This window comes from Tympanuchus pallidicinctus, unplaced genomic scaffold, assembly GCF_026119805.1.
Source record: "Tympanuchus pallidicinctus isolate F22 unplaced genomic scaffold, pur_lepc_1.0 scaffold9, whole genome shotgun sequence".
Lineage (NCBI taxonomy): Eukaryota > Metazoa > Chordata > Aves > Galliformes > Phasianidae > Tympanuchus > Tympanuchus pallidicinctus.
In genome coordinates this window covers 314,884-342,446 of record NW_026294813.1, presented here as the reverse complement: position 1 = coordinate 342,446, position 27,563 = coordinate 314,884, and the positions used below count along the sequence as shown (strand labels likewise).

The 27,563-nt window shown below is 39.8% G+C and overlaps 2 protein-coding genes and 2 long non-coding RNA genes across 14 annotated transcripts in view; 2 read left to right on the top strand and 2 right to left on the bottom strand.

Annotated features, from left to right (window-relative positions):
- The window catches only part of LOC128074677 (uncharacterized), a 406,066-nt gene that overhangs the window by 87,430 nt on the left and 291,073 nt on the right, over window positions 1-27,563 (top strand). The gene's annotated exons all lie outside the window — the stretch shown is intronic.
- Window positions 3,121-12,594, bottom strand: F2R (coagulation factor II thrombin receptor). 2 transcript variants are annotated; one of them, XM_052670721.1, is made up of 3 exons: window positions 12,488-12,590; window positions 12,127-12,248; window positions 3,121-6,073 (listed from the first exon to the last, which is right to left on the bottom strand). In XM_052670721.1, exons 2-3 carry the CDS (start codon window positions 12,245-12,247, stop codon window positions 4,878-4,880), a joined length of 1,317 nt encoding a protein of 438 aa, XP_052526681.1. In that variant the 5' UTR covers window position 12,248; window positions 12,488-12,590; the 3' UTR covers window positions 3,121-4,877. The 2 variants fall into 2 exon arrangements, with proteins under 2 accessions (XP_052526681.1, XP_052526680.1); XM_052670720.1 differs by lacking the exon at window positions 12,127-12,248 and having other exon boundaries at window positions 12,488-12,594.
- LOC128074678 (uncharacterized) lies at window positions 12,611-15,914 on the top strand. Its single transcript, XR_008203264.1, has 3 exons — window positions 12,611-13,141; window positions 13,230-13,519; window positions 15,725-15,914. It is a non-coding gene; the product is annotated as an uncharacterized LOC128074678 (long non-coding RNA).
- Window positions 16,918-27,563, bottom strand: part of IQGAP2 (IQ motif containing GTPase activating protein 2) — a 228,026-nt gene continuing 217,380 nt past the window's right edge. For all 10 annotated transcript variants that reach the window (XM_052670718.1, XM_052670709.1, XM_052670712.1 and 7 more), the window contains 8 exons: window positions 27,060-27,162; window positions 25,989-26,130; window positions 24,198-24,285; window positions 23,211-23,423; window positions 22,365-22,525; window positions 21,750-21,893; window positions 20,796-20,904; window positions 16,918-20,284 (listed from right to left, as the gene is read on the bottom strand). In XM_052670718.1, coding sequence (XP_052526678.1) covers window positions 20,171-20,284; window positions 20,796-20,904; window positions 21,750-21,893; window positions 22,365-22,525; window positions 23,211-23,423; window positions 24,198-24,285; window positions 25,989-26,130; window positions 27,060-27,162 — 1,074 coding nt within the window. In that variant the 3' untranslated portion in view covers window positions 16,918-20,170. The remainder of the gene's footprint in view (window positions 20,285-20,795; window positions 20,905-21,749; window positions 21,894-22,364; window positions 22,526-23,210; window positions 23,424-24,197; window positions 24,286-25,988; window positions 26,131-27,059; window positions 27,163-27,563) is intronic.

Genomic DNA, 27,563 nt, shown 5'->3' with positions numbered 1-27,563 from the left:
CCCTATGTCTGCATGTTGAATTCATCATGTCTGACTACAGTAGAGGAATGCTGCTGTCTGTAGTGCATTGCAGACCTGTGTAACACACGAAATGGCAGGGCTTGCTTTTCAGGAGAGGAAATTAGCTGTGCTGCTTCAGTGCAAGAGGAACCATGATTACTATAAGGGTATTATGTACAAAGGGAGGAAAATTGATTCCTCAAAGTCATGCTGAAACTTTCAGAGAATCTGTTCCAAATAAAGGTACCCATTTTTTCCAAGAAATTTCCAATATTTTTCACATTTTCAGATCTACTGAGAACTGATATTTTCACAGTTCAGCATATTTTTCCATATCGGTTACTAATGATCTCCCCAACAAGCCAAATTCCAACAGCTGTACCTAATCATTGTAATGCTCCCTCGTGGTGACTTGGATTATAGCATGTTATTTCTGTTCACTTCTCCAGCTGTGTTAGTTATCTCTAAACCAGGTCTAGCACTTGCTAAATGCAAAATATCATGCAAATGCATTAAGTGCATGAGAGGTCCCAATAAGACTTCCATTTTCACTTCACTTTACAGGATCAAACTGTGATCAAATAAAAAATGCTGGTGATTAAAAAAAAAAAAAGCATTAGCAAGCAACTTACTTGAATATCTCACCTGACCCTGCTCGCTCTTCCCCCAGCTGTAAACGATCTCCATTGCAGAGCTGTAGTTGGTGACCTGTTGTCTCTAAAACTTTCTGTCTGTCTCTGCATCCCATTGCAACATGGGAGAGATCCAGTGGCAACAGCCTGTGTCCAACTGTCCTAAAAATGTTTCACAGTCATGCTCATGTTTCTGGATGCATTAAACTAAATTTGGTAAACAGAGGTAACAGACAGCAACTCATCTGTCTGTAGCCTAGCTGCAGGGAGCAGGTTGTTGTGGCAACTGTGTGCTTGGAATTAATTGATGCAGGTAATGTGTGAATGCACCAGACCCTGCAAAACGGTTGCCTCGCTGCATCAAGCCAGTCTTACCCCTGTGAAATCAGTTTTACTGACAGCAGCTGTATGAGATGTTTTGCCAACAGAAACCATGCTGATTACAGATTTCACCCCCACACATCTGCAGCCAATATTTCTATAACACAGATCTGTCAGGTTGGTAACATTAGCAAGCTTTGAAAGGCATTTTTGCCTGACAACTCCTCACTTCCAAATACCATTTGGCACAAGTTTGTTTGCTCCCTGCATGCAGAAAATGATGCACATTAGTCCTCACCTCATGAAGAAAATGAAGAATGCGAAGAGGGCTCAAGAAAAAACAGCATGTGATCATGGCTAGGTTTCATTTCATTGTACTTAGATTTTCACTCTGAAACAGTTACTTTCATTGCCAGCTAGCAATGCAAGGGTGCATTAAGCATGAAAAGGTGGTTAGCTTTTTCTGTTAGCTTGATCATGCCAGTAAAAGTAGAATGCAGTAATAACTTCCTCAAATGGTGACCACATTGCTTCACTGCTCCTCTCAGCAGTTACAAGCTAATTTTAAATGCTCAGATTTCTGAGATTGGCTTGAAATAAACCAATGCTGCACGAACAGGTCCTTCCTTTAAATCTTGCCACAAAATGCAGCAGCAAAAGCAGACACTGAGAAATGCAACAGTTTCTAACTACATAGTTGGTTGCACAGGAATGATAAGCTCAGTAAGGCTTCAGTTGTCATTTTCTGGGTATGAGACTTGCCTACTCACATTAATTTTCTAGTTCTTGCAGTAGGTGAACCCTGCAGTAGATCTTCTGGTTACTTTTGCAATCACATGAAGCTGAAACTTTAGCAAAACACAACCAGAAGAAATGTGACACTAGCTCTATGAGGTTAAAAGAAGAAATTCTTCATTTACTTGAAAAAAAGAAAAAAAAAAAGCATTTGCTTAATGTTAGCACGGGTATTATTCTATGCAGGAATTACAGATCACCTCTAAGCACGCAGCAGAGATGTATTTGCAGGCTTGCTGAAGCACTTGCAGAGGATCAATGTGAGTGGGATACTTTTGCACATGAAGGGTTGTGTTTTCAAATACGCTTGGACAAAAAAATACTTTTCAAAGGCAACCAGCATTTAGTCTAGTTACAAAGAAGAGACGCACTTTGTTTGTAAAGCCTTTTTATTGAAGAATTTCATGTTAACAGTGTTTTGGGGTTGTCGGTTTGTTGGTGTTTTCGTTGTTGTTTCGGTTTGGTCTTGGCATTTGTACATAAGCTAGAATTACCAGCAAAACCAACCTTGGTACCGTGTATAGCAGAGATGGAATAACAGTTTACAAACAATTAGATAAAATCCTTTTTAGTTGTTATTTGGAATCTTTGTTGATGTTCTTATTCATGAGGATAAGCATTTGCTTATTTTTTTTTTTCACCCTACAGCATAGGAAGAAGTTGCTTGCTTGCAAACATTCTCAAGCATACAAAGATTATGATAACACCACCTGTTCACATGGTGGAATAACTTCGTTTGCTGCAGTGTAAATTTGCATGTTTTGCAGTCAAAGTTGTATAATGTTGAAAAATGTCATCCTGAAAAACACCATTAAAGAGTTTTAACTTCATTGTTTGGGATGTTTTGCCAGCTGATGTACTTACTTCTTTTCAGGTTTCCTTGCTATGAAACTTTCATATAAAACCATGGACACTGGTGTTCCGTAACATCAGTCTAGAGCCATGTCAGGATTCAGTTTTGAATTGGAACCAAAATATTCAGGGGGTTTTGTATCAGCAACTGCAATTTCCAGGCCCATGCGAGGCCTTGGGTTGCACTGCACACTACGTACCTATTGCACAAATATGTTATGGCACTGAGGAAAATTAAAAAAAAAAACACAACTCAAACTCCCCTGCAGCATACATATGTATGTATGTATCTATATGTATGTATCTATATGTATGTATCTATATGTATGTATCTATGCGTGCACTTATGAGTCAATGCTAGTTATGCTTTCTTCCATTCTTAAGAATGAAGAACATGTGGTTTTGCGACTCTGGAGCATCTGTGGCTGGACCAATGTACAGCAATCTCTTTTACATAACACGGAGCCCAGCAAATTTTCAGAGGCTTACAGGTTTAGCATTACAAAACCAAGCAGTAGAATTATATCTCAAAGATGTAGAGACTAATTTATTTGGTTAAGATAGGAATATGTAACAAGAAATGAACACAATGAGTTAACATTTATGTATATCACTTAAGTTTATAATACAGAAAGTTAAAACATTAAGTACCTTCCCTCCCATCTTGTAATACTGTTCTTGCAAAACTGACCAGATAGTCTCTTCTGGCTATGTAAGAGTAAACAAAATACCACAGCATTGAAATAACTTCCAATTACTGATAAACCTAAAAAAGCAGTACCCCAGCTTATAGCTACAGGAACCACAGAGGTAACTTTTCATCAAGCACAAAGCTGTTTCCCATAGCTTTAAGATAAACTTTTTACTGAAAAAACAGAACAAGCCAACCTATCAACCAGCAACTGGTAACATAATATTAAACAAAATGCGAATGTATCTTATTGTTTCATATAAACATTTGTGGATTTTACCCTTACAAACAATACATACATACATTTTTATTTTGTTTACTTATTCAGAAATTACTTTTGATTACTGTTTGAGAACAAAAATCAGTGACTGGTAATTCAGCATTTAATTGCGTTTAAGTCTGATAAGAAGTGGGTAAAAAATAACAAGAGAAGATCATTACAAAGAAACTTCTCTCACACAGTACCTGCAGGAAGATTAAGTTTATCCCTTGTGATGGACCGAAGGCAACATTTAGCCACTGTTGTTCTTGGCTGATTCCTGTGGCAAAACCTACATTAACCAAATTTCTACTTAATTTTGCTTCCAGCTTTGTGTAAAGTCCTATTATCTACACATTTGTTTCTAACACTGAATTCCTCTTACTTAGCTTTATTGTCTTTTGTAGTAAAAGAATGCTACAGAGGGTAAAGTTAGCTATTTACTTGCATATGACAGCAATTTTAGTTGATGTATGCACAACCAAAAATACAAAAAACATTCAGACTTGGCAGAGATAAAGGATACTTCCAAGTCCTAATCATTAAATGATGACTAATAATGTGCAAGAAAGTATATATTTTCAAACTGCATAAGAAGGTGATTCATTATGCTTTTTCAGTGTATTTTCAGAGGTGCTGTTCAACACTGATCTACTGTGGAATCTGGTTCTACCATTGTTATAACCAAGACACTTAGCATAAACTAATGGTAAGAATACTGAAAGAAAAGCTACTCTGAGCCACTGAGGGCAATCTTCTTTGACAAAATGCAATAACTAATAGCTGTTTTTTATTTGTTCAAATTCCTAACACCACATAAACATAAATAAAAATGTAAAATATACAGTCTAAGGGCTCACAATGCAAGACAACACTATAAAAATATGGCATATGGACTATTTCAGAAATAAAGGAAAAAAATCTACCTGGAAAGATATTTTCACTTTCTTCATAGAATAACGGTTAGATGGACAGAAGTCCTTAAGTAAGAAATTTAACCTGTATGATACAGTTGAAAATCCTACAATAGGATTTCATGATATCCCCATAATAAATTGCACTAACAATTTAAATATTTGTCTGTAAAAAGGACTTCATCTAAAAAACAGTCAACAGATACTATTAAGAAATACTTTTCTCCTCAACACTAATCTATTTACAAATACAATACACATACAAATACATACACTTGTACTAAATTGGATTGTGCATTACTGTAATGAAACTATGTTGCACAACTTGGTATAAGCTTCTGCACTTCTTGGATATAGTATCTCCTTATTTGACTGAACTGTATACAAATTAAGCATGTGTAAGACACATGATCTCACTGTATTACTAGTAATTTGCTGTAGACACTGTTATTTGCGTTAGTAGAGCACGTGCCTCTTCTGCTAGTGGTAGACATTGATTGGCCACTGCTGTTACTGCTGTTAGGATCTAAAGTCTCTTTACAACTCAAGAGACTAAACAGTTGTCTCTGATACTGAGAGGAAGCATAGTAGTAAATAAAGGGATCAATGCAACAGCTAACACTGCTGATGCATACACAGAGTAGATAGGCAAAGTAGAGATACTCTAAACTGTTGTTGTATGAAAAATGGATATAGTGAATTAATAGCAGGACATTGGTTGGCCCAAAACAAATGACAAAGACTGAAAAAACGGCCACACACAGGAGCAAGGCACGTGTCTTCTTATTTTGTCTTGCAACAATACTAGAAGAACTCAGGCACCGAATGATACACACGTAACAGATGGTAGATATTATAAATGGCACTACAAAGAAAACAGATGAGAAGACAGAGAAAAAGTGTACGTAATAGCCGTGAAGCTCAGATTCCCTTAACACATCATGGCAGGTTGTGATATTCAACTTGGGTATTTCCATAGTTTGCTCTCTGATGAGAAAAGGTACAACTCCAGTTATTGCTACAAACCATATGATGAAACAAATCACTGAGGCACGTGTTAACGTACGCCAGCCAAGAGCCTGCATGGGGTACACCACTGCCAAGAAGCGATCAAAGCTTATGCTTGTCATGAGCATTACTGAGCAGTACATGTTACAGTAGAAAGCAGCAGTGACGAAGCGGCACATCCGAGGTCCAAATACCCAGTTGTTTCCAGAGAAATGGTAAGCAATCTTGAAAGGGAGCACACTTACAAACAGTACATCTGCAAGAGCCAAATTCAGCATGTAAACTACAGCTGGCTTTTCAATTTTCATTTTTTTCAGAAACACAAATATGGCTGTAATGTTCAGAGGAAGGCTGAGCACAACCACTAATGTGTAAACCGAAGGAACAAAACGGGTCAGCCACGGACTAGTGAGATATCCTGCTGTTTCCACTGACACTGTTCGTTGTTCATGTGGAGGTGATCTACTCTGATTGGTAGATCCTAATCCAACCTCCGAATCATTTTCAGCACTGTTTTCAATATCTTCCACAGGTATAGGTTCACCACGGTCAGGTATCAGGAAAGTTCTGCCCCTCACGCTGCTGTTATTGTATGCGTGGTCTGAAACATAAGAAGGCATTGAGATTAGAAAGCAAATGTCTACATGCAGTGAAGTGAAAATATCTTTCAATGAGGAAATCTAAAATCATATTAACACAAAATAATGCAGCTAATTTCTTATTCAAAGCGTGGTCTGCTCACAGATATTGGTCCATCTTTTTTTGTTTAGGTCCTGTTACATGTTTGGGTAAAATGCCCTCCACAAACACTTAACTCTCAGCTTCTAAGCTCCTTCTGACAGCAACTGAATTCTCTTTCTGCTTAAGAAATCAATCTCATATATGTGGGCTACTTCAACACAAGAACTATAAAGTTGCCATCCACTGATTTTCTTTGTCTGACCTTTCATACGTTTTCTAAGAAATGAGGTACTGGGATAAACATGGCACTCATACCCAGAATTCCTGTTAGAATTATATGTCACTAAAGTAACAAAAAGCTAAAATGCAACTAAAACATTGAGTTACTGAGATATTTCTGTAGTCTCTGGAGACATCCCAATGGCCTGATGAAGCTAAAGTTAGATGGCAGATGCCTTCCTGCAGCTGTCCGTGCTGGCATGAATCAGCCTATGCTGAACAGGTAGCCACAGCTTGCATTGATTGAAATGCTCCAGCAGCTCTACTTATTGCAATCTGCAGTGTACTGAGGGTGGCATGCATCCAGCATGCCTTTATAGCACTTCCAGAACCTGCCACGAGGGTTGTCTCCACAGCCAGCTCCTCTGCAGCATGGTTCAGCGACTGCTACTGAAGATGAGTCAGAAAAGGGTGTCTGCCTTTGGAATGTAGCCATAGCAAGTTAGGAAAGTGAGAATTACAGGGAGTTGAACGCGTGGCAAAGGCACACATATGTAAAAACAAACAAAACAAACATCAGAAGAGTTACTGTAGATACTATTTCAGATAATTTTTTGGAGAAGTGTTCTGGAAGACCATCATTTTCAGCTTACTGTAGTTAGGTGTAGGTTACTTGAGATGTTCTGTAAGCTGACAGAAGTGACAGCTACTACTATTGTTTATAGTAGTACTGCTTATAGTAGGCAAATGATCTCTTGAATTCTAGACTACCAAAATAAAAATTAAGTTGAGTAAGCTTGAATCAGTGAGCTGAAAATACTTAGGAGTAACTCACCCATCTAAAGATGCTGTTCTTTAGATGCAGTTGCTTGTTCTACAGTAATTTAAATCATTTATTTTTCAATGCAGATGAGAACAAAAGCATCTTAACGAAGCAGGCGGTAACAAGAGCAGTTGTAAGCAGCCAACTACTAACCTTTGTGAGCAGGCTACACGAGAGGAACCTTGTGCATCTTGAACATTAGTAAAATGTGGGATGAAATCATAGTAGTGGTAGAGGGACTTGGGGATTTTTAGTTTTTAAAGCAGTATCACACTGCATCACAGCTGCATCCTGGGAGACGGGGGGGAGGGGTGGGTGGCACAAACGAGGGGATGTTTGACATAACTGTTTTTGTGTATGATGTTACTTGATTACATCCTCTAAAGTTTGGAGAGAAAAAAAAAAAAGTTGCTGGGAAAAATTCAAATCTTGGAAATTGCTGTGTAAACTGAAGTGGGAACTATCTACCAAAACACAAAAGGCAAAGAAGTAGAAGAGATTTAGTATACAGTGTTTGCACAGAAGGGCACTACACAAGGATCTACTACAGAAGGATCCAGAGTTCATTCCAACAGAAAAGATTATCAAAAGGCAGAACTACAGATCCCCCGTCTTTCGTGATTTTAGACCTTCAGTCCAAGTCATTAGATGGCTTGAATACTCAGCTCTTAGTTAAGCAGTTCAGATGCAGTGTAAGTTATTTTTAACATCTCTAACTTGAGCTTGCAGCTATCTGAATAGTCATGCAATTTCCACTGCTTAGTGATTATGGCAAGAGAAACCTGTCACAATTGACACCGATGGTGTTCACCTCCCTTGGAAAAATCAGAACTGTATGCAACTGAAAAATAAGAACACCCTGATTTCTCCTGCCGAGAGACAAGTCTCATAGTAAAGCTTTGAGACATCAGTAGGAGTGATGAAAAAGCTCTAATTGTACCTCTCATCTCTCCAGTACACACCTGTTTTATAACTTCAAATATCTGTTTCTTCCATTGCTGTTTCTAAAACCAAAAACTTCAGGAAAGGACAAAGATGACATCCCAGACCCCAGAGCTCCTTTTTGGTTCCTCCTTAGCCAAAGCACAAGGAAAACGTGACATGGTTTCACATCAGGCAAGCATGTTTCAGAGGAGAGCACAGATATAAACACCTTGGTGAGAACACAGCTGCATTTGGAGACGAGAACTGTGCTACTGAGGTCTACAGGATACGGGAGCTGAGGTGCTGCTGACAAGCACCTCTCATTTCCCTGAACCCCGAACTGCAAAGCACTCCACCTCTGCTGCCTCACCTCAGCTAGCAGTGCTGCAGTGAAGCAACGCTGCTATGTCTCACTTTTTGAGGACTTGCAAGTGAACTATGTGGACCCACAGATCCATAGTGACTGGAAGTTAAGTCACTTACAGCCAAAATTCTTGCCAGTAACTCGTCTTACTTCTTTACAGTGACTCATCAGAACAGTATGAATAAGCTGTGAGAAAAATGACTACTGGGAGAGTTTCTATTTACCAGCCACTGAACTTTGTTTGGCTATTCCTTATAGTTACCTAAACATTGCTAATAATTTTATTATGTGCTGAATTCCTGGAGCTAACTTATTTACAAGATGAATTAGAGACTGAAGTATTTTGAGTTTGCATTACTCCATTATCAAACTTTCCTAGAAGTAGAAACCTATTGGAATAATTCAGGACAAGAACATTCCGTAAGTAAATTGAATTCTATTAACATTATCTGAAATAATACTTGGCAAAAACTACGTATTCTTCATGTAGACTTAATTTTGAGCTTAAAACTCAACCCTGACGCTGTTACAACACCATGTCCTTACCTTAAACTTAGATGATACTTGAAACTCAGCAGCACGGGAAAATGGGATGAGACCTTAACCTTGCTGTTACTCCACCTCTCTTGGGAGAGCAGGAATTTAAACTTTCTTAATGAAGTTCAATTTAATCTTAAGATATTGATAGCCACATACCAGCTCTTTTCCTTCGCAAAGATTTTTGTTTGAACAACCCACGTGTGTACACTATTAGAAAAACCAACAGTGCTTTTCATGCATGATAAAACAGAAAGGAAGAATGTTACTGCCCGGGGGTTCTGGATTCCTTGTGTGTCAGTGTTTACTTGAAAAAGCCAATGATCAGATCGGGCAGAGGATGAAATGACAACGTATTATTTAAAAAGATTTTAATGAACCCTGACAGTAAACGTATGATGATCTGTAATAGGAAACAAACTTTACTTATAAGCTATGACAGCACAGCAAAACAAATGCAGTAGCTCTACAGAAAAGATTTTAAAACTACCAGCTACAGCTATGCCAGAATCTTCTTGGTATTCAGTCTGAGCTGTATAAGATGTCATATGTCTCTAAAATACATTTGGCTACAGCTTAAGTCATTTTTAGCCACAGAAATAATTTGTTAGAACCGAAATAAAGGTTTGATAGCATAATGATCACAAGCATTTAAACAGTCATCCTGCTTTTGCTAGGCTGACACCCAATCCTCTGGAAAGAGGTCAAAACTCCAGGATTATTATTTTGATAATTAATGGCATTCTAACTGACTTAATAGCTGCCTGTACTTATGATGTATGAAAGAGCCCTGGTTTAATAAGAATGATGGGATAAATCACTGAAGTTGTATACTCGTGGTTTGTCATCAGGATTGTGCTACATACACAGTTTGCTTCTAACAAAAAACTTCAAAAGGTAAAAATACTCAGTAGCTTGAATTTTCCTTTTACCGCCTGTGATCCTTGCATTAATTCTTCAACAGGGCACAGGGAGATGACACAGAAAGCTCAGTAAGTTGGGGACCGTTTGTCTTTAACAAACTATAGTGTTCTGTCTTCCATTGAGTGCTGTTATTGGATTTGTGGTTATCATTCCCATATTCTGCTTACAAAGACGATGCTTTGCTTTACACAGCGCTATTTTGTGATTTCATTTCACGTCTGCTCTCATAGGTAAGGAGCTACTGGGTACTGTACTGTGCGAAGAAAAGCAGAGAGCAAACAATACAACAGCTTTGACCAATCTCTAAAATTGCCCCACATCACCTGAGCACCAGGAGAAAATCTGAAGTATTTCTATATACTCATTTATAAACAAGCAATATTTATCTTCATCTCCCAGTGGTTGTTTTTATTAAGTGGAAACTAAACATCGGTTAAGCCAGTTAAAGATGTGCCACTGGACAACCATTTATACTGATTTCTGGACATTATTCGTGGTGCTGCACCACTGCCTTACAACAAAAACTGTTTCTTGTATCTCCTCTTTGTATAACCTGCATCTAGAATCTAAATTTTTTACTGGCACATAAATTAGGTAAAGATTGATTGAGATGTGCAAGTGAGACATGTTCATAAGGAAGATAATTTTATAGGAGAGATGACACTGACTAGCTTTTGTAACAATAAACACCTTTTTTTTTTTTTTTTTTTTTTTTTTTTTAAGATATTCTTTGTCACATCTCTCCATTTATACAGTATTCATTGCTGTATGACACAAATGATGCAGTAGCAGTTTTAACACACCTTACTGAAGTACCATTTTCTTACACACTGTTTCTTTTTACTTTCCTTTCTCCATAGTTTTCACTACAGGTGCTGGTTCCGAGCCATGGTAACATCTCTCTTTTCACCCACCTATCCCCACACAGGAAAGCGTGGGCCAGTTCAGACCTCAGCCAGCATGCTGATTGGCCCTTCAGAGGCAAAACCTGAAGAGCTCACAAACAAGTGCCCAGCACCCACTGCAAAACTGCCTTTTTTCTTCTGTTTGCAGGACCAGCTGAGGCCAACGAGGTGGGAACTGTGGATACTGAGGGAACAAGGAGACAGCAGGGGTGAAGCTGCAGGTGCAAGGGCAGAGTGAGCCTAGGGACAGAACAATGCAAATGAATTGGGAACTAAGTACATTGTGGTGAAAACAGGGCTGCTGTATGGGACAGTGGGGAAGTGACACTGCTGTGGGAGTGGGTGAAAGGAGAGAGAAGACATGCTCAGGTGTTGGGCTTTAATGCTTCTACTGTGCATCAAATAATGTGAGTTTTTCTTCCCTTAGCCTGAGTGATATCATACAATAACTATGTTCTTCATTGTTTCCTAAGGAAGCAGCAAATGAATGATGTGCTTTAGGATGTTCTTTAATGAAGTCTACACTGCAGAAGGCAGGAAAACAAGCTTGGATGTTTCTTAAACTGGAATAAGAGCATTCAGCAGAACAGTTTTCTTCCAACATTAACTTCTGTAGCTTGTGATTACCTCCCACGCATACATTCCCCCCTTTTCTTTCAACAGGGACACTTCCGTTCCCTGCCAGCATAAACACAGTCGTGGCCTCTCTATTCCCTCATGTCTTTGTGAGGATAAGCTGTATAACAGCACTAGGTTTCTCCCTCTGGTCCTCTCCTCCCAGCACAAGCACCAGCTCAGTTCTCTTTCAGCCCGTTTCAGCAGGCCTACCCTCAGCTGCAGACCCTCTGTTCTTCTGACCAGCTCCCTTGGCAGGAGCGCTGCATTGAAAGAAGCGTTAAACCCTGCAGATTAAGAATCCTTGCTATCTGCAAGTGCTTAACTCAGCTCTGCACCACTGTACCTCGGCTAGAACCCACGAGGCTGCACACATGTCTTCAGCACTCCTTCCTTGCGCACTGCACTGTCAAGTCGAGATCTGAACCAGACTGGTCCGAGGTCTCACCTGGCAGAGCGCACGCTGTCATTAGCGCTACTGCTAGTTAAACAAAGAAGAAAGCCAACTAATCGGGGAGCACGCTATGAGCTGGCTGGTGCTGGCACATCTCCCCGCCCGGCGCTACCTGTACAGCCACTCTGGGGGCTCCCGGAGCTGTCAACGCGCTGCCGGGGCACCCAGCGCCGCATCCCGTCTCCTCGCCCCTTCCTTCCTCCATCACCTGCTACCGCTCGGCATCCCCTCAGCCGCGGGATGGACGTAAACCATTCTTTGTCTTCAATCACCTCTCCTGCGGCACAGCCGGAGCTTTCCGGCATCTGTATTCCAGAACTACGGCGCATACTAAAAAAAACCAAACCCAATCAACAGTTATCTGACCAAAGCGCAGCTATCCGCCCGGCGCCCGGGCTCTCACGTTTTGGCCGCAAGCACGTTTTGGCCGCACGAGCACACCCACCGCAGCGCTTCGGAGCGCCGAAGCGAGCGGGCTCTCCCCCCCGCTCGCCCAGTCCGGCTGCAGAACCGAGCCGAGCTCCCGCCCGCCTCCAGGCAGCCCGCAGAGCGGCGACCCCGCGACTCACCGGTTCGGGCAGCAGCGGCAGGCGGTGAGATCGGGCAGCTGAGGACGGCTAGGGCGCAGAGCAGCGCGGGCAGCCCCATGGCCGCCGCCTCCCTGCTGTCTGTCCGTCCGTCCGTCCGTCCGTCCGTCCCGGCCCCGCCGGGAAACCGAGTGAGGCCCGAGCGGAACGGGGCCGCCCCTCGGCCGCCGCTGGGAGAGGCGGGGGCGCCTTCCTGCCGGGCGGGGCGGGACGGACTCCGGTGGGAGGGCCGAGCGGTGCCGGGTCCGCCGCTGGGGCTGGGGGGGGAGGGGAGAGCGGGAGGTGCTGCTGTCCCGGTGGTGTCCCGCGGGTAACGAGAAACGCAAAACAAAGGGATTCAGCCGAAAGTTTGCGCCACGCTGGATGCACAAAACAACCAGACCCGACTCCTCACCCGCATGGCTCTCACGCCCGCTTTGTTCTGTGCGCGGCTGCGCGCTGGGCGGAGCTGCTCCGAATGCGGCCGCACCTGTGCGGGTGGAGGCACGGGGCTGCCCCTCCGCGTTGGTCGCGGGTGGAGGACTGGTGTGCAGGCAGAACTGCCGTGGGAGACAGCTTTCCCGCTGTCGTCTAGGTTGTGTTTGCTGACAATGCTATGGCACTCCACCTGTAGTTTGAATGTATTTTATTCCTGAGGTATGAGCTGCCGTCGTAAGCTTTACGCGTCCCGTGATTTGCTAGGGTGTGCAGCCCTGTCCTCAACTATATACATTTGTGTTTACAGCAATACAGAAATAACGGGAGGAGGGCTCTGTTCAGAACTGGATCACTTTCAGGACGTCGTGTCATTGCTGCAGAAACACTGATGCGTAACTGAGAATAACAAGGATGGGAAGTCAACTCTTGACAGTGAGTACCGATGCCCAGTCAGTTCCAGTTCTGATCTCATCTTGTCCTGCAGCATGCTTCCCACAGTTCTGGCCCCTGCTCCACGTTACCAGTTACGGCTGACCTCTGTTTGCATGAAGCAAGAAGTGTGATAGCCGTACTGCTAGCCAGCACTTCTGCTGCTAGGTAAGAGGTGGTTGCTAGCAAGAGACACATCCACGACCAAATAAATCTCTGTCATCCTTGGGCATAGTGGGGAGCCCACAGAAAATGGCTTTTACTTAATCACGGACTCAGTTTTTATCAATTCAGAAAATACTTTAATCGGAGGTTAGTGCTTTTATTCTGTTTTGGAAGATCAAGTGAAGCCACGGAAGGTACTTCTGTGACCTTGCTGCTGTATAAGAATACGTGAAGGTAGCATAACAGCAGAGGCTTTCATAGCCAATGTTATCTTTTTAGTGTATGAATAAACAGAAGCTATTTGTGATCTGAACTGATCTTCCATGCTGCAGTTTTCATAAAGCTGCAGCAGCCAAGAGACATGCCTTCAATGGTATTTGCTGGTGGGAATGTCTATGTGGGGAAAACTCACTGTGCCACTCATGTAAACACCAATTTTTTTTAGCTATTACATTGCATACAGTTCTGAAGCATTACTCTGCTCTTCTACAAGTTGAGGAAAATCAACCAAATTCTCTTCACTGAATGAAATTCAGACACCCTGTGAACACTTAGAACTTTGTGTACGTGCTTTCTGTCAGAGGCACTCCATTTATGTAGTCTGTACTTATTAGACTCAAATGTGGTTTTAATCTTTGTAAATGCATACAGCAGAGTGACATTAATGACCTAAATGTAGATGGCCCTGAAAAGAGTATGTATAAACAAACACAGAACTAACTAACACACCATATATAGTAAAAACATGCCATGAACCTATTTCCATTCCTTGCAGATGTAGCAGTATGGTAAGAATTCTGTTTTACTGAGAAATGCAAAAGGAAACATCTTGCCAAGAGTTCAAACTGGAGATTAGAGAAGTGACAGATTGAGATCTGCAGTGGGACTACATCCTCAAGTTGCGAGGATTTTTGTGCTTTGAACACTAGTTTTATACAGAAGCATTGCACCGTTTTCCCCATTATTCACAACATGCCAAATTACTCTGACACACACTTGAAAATAAGCAGATATTTTCATTCTAGTTGACTCTTTCATAGCAGAAACTGAGGCTTCAGGAAGTCTGTTCTCACTGTTGTTCAGTGCCAGCACAAGAGGCACAAATATGAGCACCACCTAACACTTCTGTGCTATGCTGTGTAGGTGGCAGAGCACTGGCATAGGTTGTCCAGAAGCTGTAGGATCTCATTATTGGAAGTTATTGCGGGTAACCCAGCAGGCAGCTAAGCAGCTGCTTGCTCACTCCCAGTGGGATGTCGGAGAGAAAAGGGTAAAACTGGTAGGTTGAGGTAAAAACTATTTATTAAAACAGAAATGGAAGAGAGAAAGAATTCTAATGATAATTTTATAAGTAGGCAAATAAGTAAATAAACATATGTTTACAAAACAAGTGATGCACACCACAATTGCTCACAACCCACTGACCAATGTCCAACCAGTCCCCAAGCAGCAGCTAGCCTCCCCTGGCCAACTCCCCTCAGTTTTATAGTTTTTTCAAAGCACACCATATATTATGGGATGTCCCTTTGGCTGGTTTGGATCAGCTGCCCTGGTTCTGTCCTTTTTGAGTTCCTTGTGGTCCCCAGCCCCTCACTGGCAAGAGAGTAAGAGAAGCTGTAAAACTGAAATGTCCTCAGCTCTGTGCTGCACTGTTGAGCAACAGCTAAAGCATTGGTATGCCATCAATATTGTCTTTCTCCCAGAGCTGAAACAGAGCATCAACAGAGCTCCAGACACTATGAAGAAAATCAACTCTGACTCCAGCCAAATCCAGTATAAATGTCTTCAGAAACCACCTGGATGTGGTCCTGGGCAACCTGCTCTCAGTGTCTCTGCTTGACCAGATGAGCTCCAGAATCACCTTCTGACCTCACCATTCTGCTGTAGTGTGCAACCACATTCTCATCTACAGCAATCAGACTATTTGACACATCTTGATGAAATTAATCATTGCTTTCCAAACTCTTTTTTCCCTTGTGTCAAACTTATAAATTGGATTTAAATTTAAAGTGCCATCAGTCCTGTCTGGGATGATGGCTTTTTCTCCAAAAAGTATCCTTCCAAGTGGTTTTGAGCTGTTCTGAAGGCTGAAAGAAAATGACAAAACTGATGGCTGCTTCAAAAATTTGATAATGCCCTGGAGACAGAAAGAAAAAAATGACACGGTGAAGCTAGCAGATTATCTGCATTTTTTTCTTTTTCTTCAAGAGTCTCATTTGTCTGATCTACTGTTACACATCTGGAGACATGTCCAAGAAGTACCCGTAAGTGCCTACCCTTAGTGCCCTGAAGATACTTTGCATGGGGCAGCTTCACAGTGTTGTGTAGAGATTTGCATCTGGAATCAAGGTCAGGTATTTGGAGCAATGTGCTATGCAGCTGACTTTCAGTTTATAAGCTAGGAACAAGTATCAATTAAAGAACTTTCTGCAAAGAAATTAGTCTTTTTTTTTTCTTTTTTTTTTTTTTTTCCTTCAAATATATGAGTTAATAATGTTTAAATATTCATCATAATAGAGGGTGGAATGAGCAGAAGGCTGCATGGTACTTCCCTGTCTGCTGGGTTAAACCACAGTATGAACATATTTTTTTAAATGTTTTACTAGACTTCAGCAGAAATACACACTTACAAGTTCTAGGTGTCTTTACTAGTGGGCCACTGGTTGGGGATAATCCACAGACCACTAAATCCATGAAAGATGTGAAGGGAAAGTCATGTCATACTCACAGCAAAAACTTTCCATTCTGGCATAAGGAACAGATTCAGGGCTCTATGTTCAAAAATCTTATTTATCCCTTATTTATTTATCCCTATTGCTCTCTTCTGGCACCTGAAAGGTTCTTACAGTGAGAATGGGATTGGTCTCTTATGACTGGTGACAGGACAAGGGGAAATGGCCTCAAGTTGTGCCAGGGTAAGTTTGGGCTGGATATCAGAAAACACTTCTTTACAGAAAGGGTTGTTAAGCAATGGAATAGGCTCCCCAGGGAGGTGGTTGAGTCACCATCCCTGGATGTGTTTAAAAACTGTTTGGATGTGGTGCTCAGGGACATGATTTAACAGAGAGTTGTTAGAGTTAGGGTAGCATGGTTAGGTTGTGGTTGGACTCGATGATCTTTATGGTCTTTTCCAGCCTGAGTGATTCTATGATTCTATGTTCTTTGTACCACTGTAAGTTGGATTACTATGGATACAGGAAGTGAATAAAAAGCCCTACTTTTTTGCACCGAATTAAACTGTTTGCACCGAATTAAAGTCTTTTGTATCCTGTAGTTATGCAACTCAACTTGTTATTTTTTCAGTCTGGGCAAACTAATTGTAAGGGAAGCGAAGAGTTCATGGATTCTAAAACTTGTATCACTTTTAAATTCTGTTTTTTTTCATCTTTCTCAGCTTCTAGTTTTGCTGCTTTTTTTTTTTTTTTTTTTTTTTTTTTGGTAAGGAGTATGTTATATTGCAGTACTGCAGTGCTTCATTCCTCTACAACGTAGCAGGTCAACCAAGCAATACCAAGATAGCCTAGAACAATCTAGTAGCATTGCTATGTCAGTGAGGAAGCAGCCATTTTTCTAATGGTCAGGTGCTACGAGATCACAATGGTGCAAGACTCAGGTTGGTAGTTACTGCTCTAAAAAGGAGATGCTAGAAGCTTATTTTAGAGGCAAAACCAGTCCCCCAGGTCTGGGAAAAGGCTTGTGCTGTCTACGTAGTCTAGAACTGTTTGAAGTCATATGTGACTGTTTCTCTTCAAATTTGCTGTTAGGGGGAAGCTTGTTTTGTTGCTTCTGCTTTCTTCTAAGGCTGCTAAAAAAGGTTTGCAGATAGGCATCCAGTAAGACAGACCACAAGCTGTCACTTGTAATAGTGTTCCTCTTTGCTTGGCCAAATAAGATAGACATTCTCTCTGCAATTCTGTGGCTTGTTTTAGAGCTTCAGAGTTCTATCAGAATGAACAAGCTCAAACAAACTGAGTTAATTGTAAAGCACTTTTGGTCAACTCTAAAAATCTTATTTTTAGAGGTAGAAAAATGTGAACTACAGCTGTCAGCCAAAGACCACCGGTTATTATAATTTCACTATTACTATCTAAGAAAAGAGACTTAAAAACAGACAGGAAGGATGCAATTCCTCCAGTGATAGAAACAGGTGAGTAAAGCACTATTAATCTATTCTGGCTTTTCCCTCCATTTTCATGTCTAGCAAGACAAGTATTTCCATGAGATCATTTCTTGAATGAGCCAGGTTTCATCAAGTAGTATCTAGTTACATACAATTGGAGGCCCAGAGTTTTGCAGCTTGAAGTAACCTCCTTGAAGCCCATTTTTTGTACTTTTTAGTAGAACTGCCAGTTTAACAGGTACGGAATTGCTCTGCCAATTACATGGTACCTGGTAGTTCCTGTCAATCTTATATTTAGGTAGGAGCCATTGTGGTCCGTCTTGTTTAGTGGGTTTATTGTTTGTTCAGTGACAAACAACCAGCTAATTAAGAAAAAAAAGCTTCTAAAGGAGATCACAAATTAAATGGAAGCTACTCTTTGATGTGTAGTAGGAAAGCAGGAATGTCAGTAAAAGGCTGAAAGAGGTGACACCAAGCATAAAGACCTTACATTCCCTACATTACCTGGGAACCCAAAAACTTTTAGTAAGCAAGTGTACTTCAGGTGCAGCTAGCAGATAACCAATAAAGGTTCTAGTCACATTAGAGCTAAGCAGGCCTTGAAGAAGAATTCAGAGACACTGGAGCAAGACTGAGGAGCAAGCAAGGAAAATGCACAGAGGGGAGATGAGTGACTGGGGAGCAGCTCAGCAGGAAGGGACCTGGGGCTGCTGGTGCCAGCAGGCTCAGCCTGAGCAAATCACACATTGGCACAGCACAGCCACATGGTCAAGACTCTCCAACTGCAGTCAGTGTTGGAGCAGCCTTGCCTTGAATACTGTGTGCAGTTCTGAGCTGCACAACATAAAAAGGATATAAAGATACTTGAAAGCATCCAGAGGAGGCAAGAAAACTGGCAACAGGGCTGGAGGAGAGGCTGAGAACACTCAGTTTGCCCAGCCTGGAGAAGAGAATGCTGAGAGGATCTCACTGCTCCCTGCAGCTCCCTGAAGGGATCGCACTAGAGGGCTGGAATAGATTGTCTTTGCAGGTCCCTTCCAACTGACCTTTTCTATGTGCTACTTTCAGCTTCCCTACCAACTATTTTAGGAGAACCTGGATGTTAATGCTAAAGAGTAACATCAGCATAGCCAATAAATGCTAAATGGCAAGTGCAGTATAATTAGCTGGAAGAAAAAGGAGCTGTTTGTTTTTCTTAGGAATATTAGCTGTTTTTAAGTAAAGTAGTGAAGTGCTCACACTTTACGCTGTGCCTAAGGACTACCTCTATTAAATGTCATCTTTTTTTCAGCTTGTATTGTAAACAAATCAGTATCTATCTGCCACTAACTTGAGTTTTATTTCATCTTCAGAATTGTTATCTGTATATTCGCTTTTACAATCTATTCCAGAGTGCCTCACTTCACTTTCATCTTTAAAGTGATTTGCCACAAGGAAAGCAAGAGTAGGAGCTATTTCCCCTCACTTTGTATATTACATTACTCCCTCTACAAGCTCTTGCTCTGTAGATGTAATTGCTGTTTTATCAGAAAAATCACCATCACTTCCAAACGCATAAAGAGGTTATGAAGTCTTCACTGCTGAAAAGTCTTCCCAAAGTGCACTATAAGGACAACCACGTTTAAATTTTATTTTATAAAAATGCTGAAAAAAGTTCTTTCATTACCATCCGGGTTGTTACTTTAATTACCTTTTTAAATGTAATTTAGGAACCAAGCCAGTTTAATTAACTGAAATTTATTTTACATAGAACAATCTCCAAAGAATATTTAAAAAATCTAAATACTGATTTTATTGCATTTATTTTCTTACAAAAAAAAAAAAAAAAAAAAGACAGACAGGCACAATTTATGTATTCAAATACTTCAAACTGAACAGCTGTTTACCGTTCAGATACCCCCATGCCACTCAAAAAGTCATGAATGTAGAAAATGTCATTTTACACAAGGCAGTAGTGCATTTTATTTAGTAGGAATGAATCAAAACATATTTTTCCAAAGTAAAACATTACTGTCACTTTATAATTACCTATAAAATTTTTTGAATTGCACAATAAGTTTTCTTTCAATTGACAACTGCCAGAAAATAGGCTTAGTATGTAACTAAATATTTGTGCAAGCTATCCCCTAGAAACAAATCAGGATTTCTTTTGGTAAATACTTAAAAGTCTAATACAAACTATATTATATATCTGAGGTCATTTAAAAATGTTTTTAATAGGAAGAGGCATATATATTCAACTAAATTCAATTTGTCTACTTAATATCCACAAGAGCTGAATGTCCTAAACAATGTTTTTGATTGGAAGGTACCAACACCAATGAGATCTGGAAGTGTTTAAAATATTCTATTTCCTATTTTTTTGCTTAATATCAACGATGCAAAGGCACTGTGTACATTCCTCTGAATATTTGGTGTTTTAGTTTTTTTAAAGTTAAAAAGCATCCAATCACAAATTTCAAATGTTTAAAAGCAAGAAAAAATACTGAGTAGACTTCCTACTGATGAATGTAGTCCATGATATCCGAAGACACTCATTTTCCATAGAACTTCTTATTCAACAGGAATATGAGCAAATTAACATTCACTTTAGCTTTGTCAAACATTTTCATTACAGCCACACCTTCATACTGCATCTGAAGCAAATCCTGTAATCATAAATAAAATCATTATCCTTTACTTGAATCCATACCTCACAATAACCAGATCAAGTCAGTTTCATCATGTAATAACCATCTTAAGCTCCTGGTCCTTCACAATTTAAACAATTACAAGCAACTATTAGGTAGGTGTGAAAACTCTACATGTTCTCTACATCCCTAATTATAGGCCATTAGTAATGGCAAAAAAAAAAAAAAAAAAAAAAAAAAAAAAGAAAGACTGTTTCTTGTGTATTTTATTTCTCTTGGCTTTTACTTCTTCCACTGAACTAATATGGCATTTGGTTTGATGCATGCAGTGGTCACTCGAGCATATACATTCTCACTACTCCAAACCCAGCATCCTACACAAGTTACATAATTATTCCATACTCGACCTGTCTTCTTGACCTGTCTGTTGATCAAACAGTTCATGGACATATTAGAAGCCTGAAATTCTTCCTATTTACAGGAAATGCAACTGAAGCTACAGAGCACAGTGAGAACATTCGTACTCTACCTGGAAGTGAAGCTGCACTTTTTCCATCTCGACGCCCAGAAATTTTGCTTTGATTTCAAAGTCACCCACTTCTTCTCCAGGTGTGATATCAAACATCACGTTCTTAAACCTTAAATCAAAACATAAGAGTCACTGAGTATGTATGCTATGCAGTTTTAAAATACTTCAGAATCAGTCAAGAGGAAAATCTGCAGAATAAAAAAAAAATTCACCAGAGACATCAGTGTGTAAGAACAGCTTTATCTCCCTCCCAGCAGCAGCCACTGGAGCCACTGGTCCTCAGCTCAGACACTGGAGGACTGTCAGAAATGCTGTCCTAAATTTTGCTCCCAGCACTGTTCCATCTGTCACTTTGCCATTAGTTAAGCAGTAAGGTATGAGAAACCACACTGCAAATTAAATGATCTGCCTTAGAAAACTTCATAGCCAGCTGGCCTATAAATGTGAGCTCTGTAAGCTGGAAGTATAGCCACGGTAGCACTTATTTACAGACACTACAAAAAAGAGACCCTTATAAAACCTCACTATTATGGGTAGGAGACATGGTCACAGCTCAGACCACAGAGAACAGGCATGGTAAGCTACCAGCTCTATTCATCTTACCATAGTCAGGAAATAGCTTATGTGGTATTTACTCAACTATATGAAAATGCTTGGTCAGGAAGAAAAAAATAATTGATACAGCTGCATCAATCAGTTATTTATCTGTGGATGTGCTGCACACCTTGTATGCATCTCACCTAAGCTAATGCCAAAACCCACTTAATTCCTGTATTTTACTAAGGTAATGCAGCAAGATGCAAGGGGAAAAAATGAATTGAGTCATGTTTCCTCCAAATGTTAAAATCTGGAGGTATGTTAGATGCAGTGCAGGAAGATGAAAATACTTTCAGCAAAAGCCAGACTCCTTAAGCGGACGTGGATTAGAAAATGCTTATTTTGTGCCACACTTACTGGTTGGTTTGAAGATCTTCAATTTCTAGGATAACACCCTTTTCATGCAGCCTAGCAGCAGTGTACTTTAATGATGCCTGCTTCAATTTCTTGCTGCCCTTCACCTCCTCTTTTCCATCTAGTTTAATTGACCTCCTTGAATTTCTAGGAGAGAACAAGAAAAATGGCTTGTGATTACCAGCACAAAATTTTGTATTTTATACTTCAGCTACTGTTCTAGCTTTATTTTTTCTTCGTTCATTGTCCTCCTTAGTTGCTATTAATGAACTAAACTAAAATTCAGACCAAGTCTGAGAATTCAGGGGAACTTTAAACACTTCACAAGCAGTCAAAACATTTTTCACAATGATTTTGAAAGAATATTTGATAGTGCTTATTTGAACTTCATTCTGAAATGCAAACCCTATCTAAAAGAGTCCACAGTCATCATTTAAAAACAGCAGTTTGGAAGCATACAGTAATGGGCATTGAATAAAATTGGCCATTAAAGTTAATTTTTGGTATGCATTGAGAAGATTTCCACTCATGTCTATCTGTTGGAAAGAAAACTTTCTACCTGCCCTCCTTCCTCATAGAATATGTAGAAATATTAAGAGACAAGAAGAATGTACTCACTTTCTTGTTAAGTTGTCTAAACAAGTTTTTATATAGGTGTTGTAATAATTAATTTGTTCTTCGTAAAATGCTGTCTTGGAGTTAAGTGCATTCAAAGTCTGCTGAAGTTTCACCAGTTCAGCTTTTCGGTGATGTCTGTATCTTCTTTGATTCCGGATATCCTAAAATAGAGGATTCAGATTTGTTACGCAGTAGGATTATTAACTTGATATTTAGAACAAAAGTGACTAGTATTAAGCACTATAGTTTACGTAACTAAACAGAAGATAATCACATCGCTACTCAGGTTTGCCAGTGATGGGAAATCACAATTTTCCAATTCTGGGTAAATCAAGCTAGTACACAAGAGCTGGAAGGGAGATCAGATGGATGGTTCCAAGCTCTCTGCTTCCTGCAGTGCAGGATTACCACAACCTCTGCAAACACTGCTGCCTCAAAACCCAACAGAGCTACTGGAGCTTCCAGCTGGAAGGCTAGCCTTGCAGATGTTGGCAATAAGGCCCACGCCAAACACCGGCTTTGTCTCTTCTGCTTGCAAGCCTGTATCTGCTTGCTCACGGTAACTGGGGGTAGCTGAAGCTGAGTGAATGCAAGCTGTGGAGTCTTGAACTCTGCTACCATTTCCAAGGCATTACACTAACAGACTGGAGCATCCAAAGAAGAATCAAATCTTAGTTCACTGATGATCTAAAAGAAAAATAGTACTCTATTGCATAACTACATGAACTGGATAATGTGCAGCTGTAGCAATTGTTATCCAGGCTTATCTGTTACTATCTCTGTCTAGACTGGATTGAACCTAGATGCCTAAAATCCATCCATATACAAGGAACACGTTTCATTTACCTTAGCAATCTCATTTATAATTTCTTGGTACTTTGTTGCTGAAGAGACTAATCCTGCTTGTTCCAAAGTCCGGAGATTTCTCTGAATTTTCCTTTTCTTTTGTTCTATTGGTAGCTGCCCATCTTCAAAAATAGACTGACTGCGCTTCATTTTCTCTGGAGTTTTGGAATCTAAAATGGCACGTTTTTCCACAAGTTTCGAGTGCTCAGATTCCTGGGTAAAAAGAAATCCAGAACAGTTACTTTCCAATTCAGTCTAACAGTTAAACATCCAGATGCATTGAGTTCTCATGGGGATTACTAAGGATTGAGGTGCAGTCTTCATTCTTCTGTTCTTACCAAGTGGTTTGTACTTTACCTTACTATTCACATTTGAAGTAACTAATCTCAGTAGACACAAATTTCAACTAATTCAAGCACATTTGAAATTAGCTAGAAGAGTCACTGGCTTAGTTGTGTGATAACTCACATGCACACACTGAGGTAAGCTAAGATTTACGCACTCAGTATCTCCAGGGGACATCTTCAACTGGGAGCTCTTCCCATTCAGTTCCTAGCAGCAATTCCCAGGCCTGTGTTTGCTTATGTTGCTTAAGCAAATATACTAGGCAGCAGAGAACTTAAAATTGGAAAGTTCACAAGAGAAAATAAGAAGTAGCAGAAGGATACACCTCAGGCTATTTGATAATAATATAGAATAAGAAAGAAAATGACATGCTTACAAAACATTTAAAACAAAAGCTGTTGTTGCTGTATTAGATTAAAAAAACCAAACATTAAATCTTGCTATGTTCCTCCGAAGCTCTTAGCATACACACAGTGAAAGGCAATTAGAAGTCTTGCATTTTAAATGCTCTAGAGCTAAGTACTTTAAAATTGACAATTTATTTATTACAGTGACGGGAAAAGCTGTTAGAAATCTGTTAATTCTTTCAAATAGCTAACTAAAATAGTTTTCTTCCCTATTCAGATGCAACACAGCACTCACCTGTTGTGCAGTAGCTGTTGTTTCTAATATTTCTGAGAGTGTATCCCCTGGCTGTGTTCGTATCATATCCACAATAAGTCTTTTGGTCCTTTTAAAAAGGATATATGGATATTAGAAAACAGTTATCAAAGGATCATCACTGCATTCAATTTATTAAACAGTAAAACTAGCAAGCATGCCATTTATACTTGGTAATGCTTAGTTTCTTGTATTTCAGATATTCCACTGACAACTGAACATCTGACTTCTGCATAGTCAAGAAGAGAGGTATGCACATAGTTTTCTCTCTTTCATTTTAGAAAACTTTTCACCACTTAGCATAGCAAAACAGCAGCCTACATGAGTAGTTTAATTATGATCATGATATAACAGGAGGAAGAAATGTCATACTTCTGTAGTCTGAATTAGGCAGGACCATTAAGGATCATGTTTACAAAATGAAGTGGAAGAGCCCTCAAAGCTGCTGAACATCTGAAGGAGTTGTGCAGCTGTCATAAGGCATTGATGTTTCTCCAATGACTTGCACATGGAGCTCGTCCTCACCAAAAGAAGGAAAGCTGTTGCACCCTGATATGTAAACGAGTTCTTTTTTGGTAGAAGCTTATCTATAATACTTCGAGGAAAGTCCCTCCACAGAACTGTGTTATTTAGAGGGCACCATTACAAATGAGATGCAGCTCATTGTCCTTAGGAGTCAACAGAAACCTGAAGATGCAACTTAGGTTTTTAAGTAACACATCTTTTGTGATAAAACCTCAACTTTACATGGGTAAATGACCATTTTAAAAAGGGGCGGAGTTTTTTTGCTATGTTCGTCAACATTGGTAGTTCTGACAAATATGTAATGGGGTGGAATAAAAGATATAATTATGTACAATTGCATACAACATTACAGAAAAAAGAATGCTGACTACTTGAGTTTGACTCGAACTTTTACAGAGGGAGCAGCAGAGTGGGAATGACTGACAGCACAGACAGACCCCAGCCTCACTCCTCCTGTGCCAGGAAGGTAAGCTGCTACATCAGGAAGCTCCCTTGCACCTTGAAGTCTTCTAGACAGAGGTAACTATAAATCATTGGTCTTGCCACACATGCCTTAACAAAACCATTTAAAAATAAATACATTGATATTTCTCTGGAAGAAGGTATTATTAAAGATAGAGGTAAAAAAGAAACGCATCCCATTGTTCAGTTAGCCACAGGTTATTATTATAAGCTAATACTTATTCAGGACGATTTTAAATAATTTTGAAAAAGGAATGCTAATAAATGATAATAAACGCTTTTGTGAAAAGGATTTTGACTTCATGGGTTATCCCAGTACCCATTTCTTATCAGCCAACCAAATAGAATAAACATCATTTCCTTTCCCTGCATGAAAGCATGCACTATTCATGCAAAAGTGACGGCCACATCCTGTTCCATTGGCTGATGGCAGTAGCTCAGGGAACAAGTTGTGGGGGGAGGAGACAACAGTAATACTGTCCACCCATACACACCTAAATAGATTTTCATCTTGAATTTCCAAAGGCTGTGATGTTTTAAAGCAAAATTATTTTAGAACTTCCTGGAGAAGTACTCACTAGTTGGTCTAATGGTCCAAAATACAAGTGGCAGTAAAGCTCATGGAAAGATAGAAATGTTCTGGAAGAATAGACAGTTTCTCTGACTTATTCAAAACCTGAGTACATCTGAGTACAAATTGGCTTTTGAAAATTCAAAAACACATTTAAACAAGGAAGAAACTCACATTAATATTTTTAAGAATATATATTTTTGAGCTAAACTTACTTTATCATCAGGCTTTTGAGGTCCTGATCTTCACCTTCTCGTAACTCGTATTTGCTTGTTAGAGACAATGAAATCTCTGTTTTTGCAAGCTGATTTAGCGTGCTTTCCCTGTTAGGGTCATTGGGATCAACAGACCCTTCCCCTGCAAGGAAACATCTTTCACTTCAGTTTGCCAACTTTCCCAGTGCATCAGATAAAACAATAGCATAGATAAATCACTACATTGTCAGAAGTTTTAATAGCAATCCCATTCCTACCATTCATAGCAGCTTATTGTTTTTTGAACTTTAAACCAACAAAACTGTAAGCCATCTACTACTAAGCCGACATACAATATTTTGGAAATGCCTCTAATTTCTTCTGTTTCTATGTACTGCTCTGAAAGAGAATCATACTTCTTTTAAAAGAATACTAACAATTTAACATTCTTTGTCCTAGCAGGTATGTAAAAATGAAAAACAAAATAGCTATTCACCTGTGATGTTATAGCTTCTTTCTGAACAGGAAGGAAGGCAGTTCACATTCTAACACAATTATGGCAGATTAAATGTCAGCCACATTTATTCCTTACAACCTTATAACACATTTGCGTTCTTTTAAAACTTCATTTTTATCTTGATAATTAAGTCTCAGAATTAAAATCTGCTATTTAAATTCTCTGTTCTTCTGCAACTAACAATAAATCTTAAGGTCAGGTTATTAAAAAATCATTTTCTGTCTGCAATTTGAGCGCAAACTGACAATTTTTAAAAGCACTAGCATCATATATATAAAATGTAATTCATCTTTAAGGTCAATATTGAAATTAGAAGCTGTGCATGTAACAACAATGCTGTCAAACAGAGCTGGAGGTACTGACTCTGAGCAGCACTGCACTTAGTTCCGTTATCAGAAAGCTCAGCTTATAACAAAGGATGTCAGAAGAAGTTTTCAGAGCACAATTCTATAGCAAATGAAGAGGCTGGTAACATGAAAGAGATGAGAGTTTGTATCCCTTGCAGTAATTAAATCTACTCCCTGTCTAATCCCACCCCAGAGTGATGTTAACCATGAAGATGAATAATGGCCTACCAAGGAAAGACTCCACATCAGGAACAGGTCCCAGCCCTTCCAGCAGTTCGTTCAGTAGGTCATTTGGTTCAGTGGCAATGGCATCCTGGTGTTCTAATAGAAGCTATAAACAAAAGTAAATGAAGTTCTAGACTGAAAAACATACTTGCATACAAATCTGGAGACTATATGCTAAAACACCAGACCCACTGTGATTGGTATTCTTGAGGTCCCAAAGTGAATGGGAAGGATGCTCAGTTCTAGACAATAAGTTTAGAATTGTTCCTGATGCAAAGCAGCTTATTGTGTTCCTCCTGCAGTCATTTCCAGTGCTGAATATCACAGCTGAGCACAAAGAAGTTCAAAATATACCTTCACAGCTAATAAAATATAATAAAGGGCAGTGACTCAAGTAAAGCTTTTCAGTGTTGCATCCTGAACTGAGCATGTAGAGGGATGAAGACGGGGTCAGTAGTGCATAGGAAGATGCCTTACACCATCCCAGGTTTCTAAATCTTTTAAGTA

Bases quoted from the DNA above. Each gene is read 5' to 3' on its own strand.
- F2R (XM_052670721.1), bottom strand. From the start codon at position 12,247: ATGCGCCGTAGTTCTGGAATACAGATGCCGGAAAGCTCCGGCTGTGCC. The intron at 6,074-12,126 runs GTGATGGAGGAA...CTTATGTTTCAG, and splicing joins GGGATGCCGAGCGGTAGCAG to ACCACGCATACAATAACAGC.